A 1,914-nucleotide genomic window follows, 5' to 3' on the forward strand; every position below is an offset into this window, starting at 1 on the left:
AAACAATGAAGGCACGTGAAAGTAACACAAAATTAGCTGCTTTTCCAGAAAAAGACAAAAACTTCTCAGAAGTACGTAAGGTTTTGTGAGGTTTTCCCACCCAGGCTTCTAGACTTCTGATTGGCCAACATTTCCACACGGTTAAGATTTGGCGTGTTCTTGACAGCGTTTCAGTTTGTTTTTAGCGTTTACATGTGGAAGGAGATATTTTTTCAAAACTGCACATGTGGACTGGATTTTTTTTAAACGAAAAAGGAAAACGTGCGTTTTCAAACACAGCCGCGTACGTTCGGACGCAGCCTGAAGTCATCACAAAAAAAGCAAATTCTCTGAACATGCTGAGTTGAGGTTTACTGATCATTGTTGTTTTGTGTTCCTTGTAGTCAAAATGAGTGGAAGAGGAGATGGATCACACAATAACCGTCATGGTAAGCACATGTGCTCAGTCTTAAAATGGATGAAAAACAGATTTTCAGCAGATAGTTATGAATGCTAATTAAAAGATTAAATGATCTTGCAGGCCGACAGGTTAACCCACAAAGGTTTGAAAGTGGAGATCAGGAACCAGCTAATGAACCAGTTAATGGACCAGTTAATGGACCAGCTTTCGAGCCTATTCATGGACTCCGGGGCTTCCACATCGATCTTTATTTTCTTCTCAATGATATGTTTTGGATGCTGAATGAGCTAATAGATGTATTAGTGGAACAATATGTTAATTACCGTCACAATGCCAATGACAATAATGTCAACATTCAAAATATGAATGTGAGGGACAATAATGCCAATGCTGACAACAATGAACAGCACGAGGATCATAATGCTGTTGTTGTTGGTGGCATTGAAAATGAGGATTCTGATGAGGCATTTGAAGACTGTGAGGATGTTCACCAGTACATCCCAGAAGAGGATCCTCAGCCAGGTGTATCCAGGAGGAGGTCTAGAGAGATGGATGAAGCAGATGTGGAACCAAACAAAAGAATCAGATGGAGCGAGGAGTTTTCTGATGACGACTCTGACTTCTTCTCTGCTTGTGACACTGATAGCGAGGGCTGTCCTCAGCAGGTAACAGAAGAAGAACCGCAGCCTGGTGGATCCACGAAAAGGTCCAGAGAGGAAGATGTAGACGAAGAAGAGCATAATAGCAAAAAATCCAGGCTTGCAAACTCTGATTCGGGGACCAGCTCAGCTGTGTACGACCACTCTGAGAGCAGCAGTGATGAACTTTTTGAAGATGCGCACGAAGAGCTTGACAGCCATGAAGCTGGAGGCTCGAGGAAGCGTTCCCAAGAGGACTTTGAGGAAGAAGAGGAATACTTGCCTGTTTGCAAACTTCGGAGGTGTTCAAATGAGTCCAGCAGCAGCAGTGATGAAGACTAACACTATTTCGACGGGTTTCTTCAGTATCCTTTTAGTAGGCTGATGGCCTACTCAGGTGACCCTGAATCCTCCATGCTGCAATAAGCTGGGCATACACTGTGCGATTTCTTTCAGTCGCGTTATTCAGCTCCTGCTCAAACTGTACGCTTGACTCGCAGGGGTGAGAAGTTTGTGCCTCCATCGCTTGTGTCCAGATCACACACCGCACCGCCGTTCGACTCCATCTTTTCGCACTCATTTCTGCGTTTGCGCGTGGGCAGTGTGAGACGCTGCGGTGACACCCTCAGGACGACCCACAGGATTTCAAACAGGTTTGGTTTTCTTGCGAGCAAACGATGGATGATCGGGAGCTGGTCGTGAGGTTTTAATTGCTTCTCATTACCCCGTTACCCTCGTTATGTAGACGATGCACGACACACGATTAAGGCCAAACTCGGGACGACTCCCAAAACGGTCGCACGACTGAAAAATCGGCTCAAAATGGGCCAAAAAGAGCACAGTGCATGCCCAGCCTAATGCTGCCGCGGGATTCCC

At 45.5% G+C, this 1,914-nt stretch overlaps 1 protein-coding gene across 1 annotated transcript; it reads left to right on the forward strand.

Moving 5' to 3' along the window:
* The first annotated feature begins 388 nt into the window (after positions 1 to 388).
* LOC146618029 (uncharacterized) lies at positions 389 to 1,380 on the forward strand. The gene is made up of 2 exons (XM_085372929.1): positions 389 to 428; positions 521 to 1,380. Exons 1-2 carry the CDS (start codon positions 389 to 391, stop codon positions 1,378 to 1,380), a joined length of 900 nt encoding a protein of 299 aa, XP_085229055.1.
* Positions 1,381 to 1,914: the final 534 nt, after the last annotated feature.

Source organism: Diplotaxodon limnothrissa, linkage group LG15, assembly GCF_057381915.1.
Source record: "Diplotaxodon limnothrissa isolate DT_005_m linkage group LG15, D_limnothrissa_male_GT1.1, whole genome shotgun sequence".
NCBI classification, from domain to species: Eukaryota; Metazoa; Chordata; class Actinopteri; order Cichliformes; family Cichlidae; genus Diplotaxodon; species Diplotaxodon limnothrissa.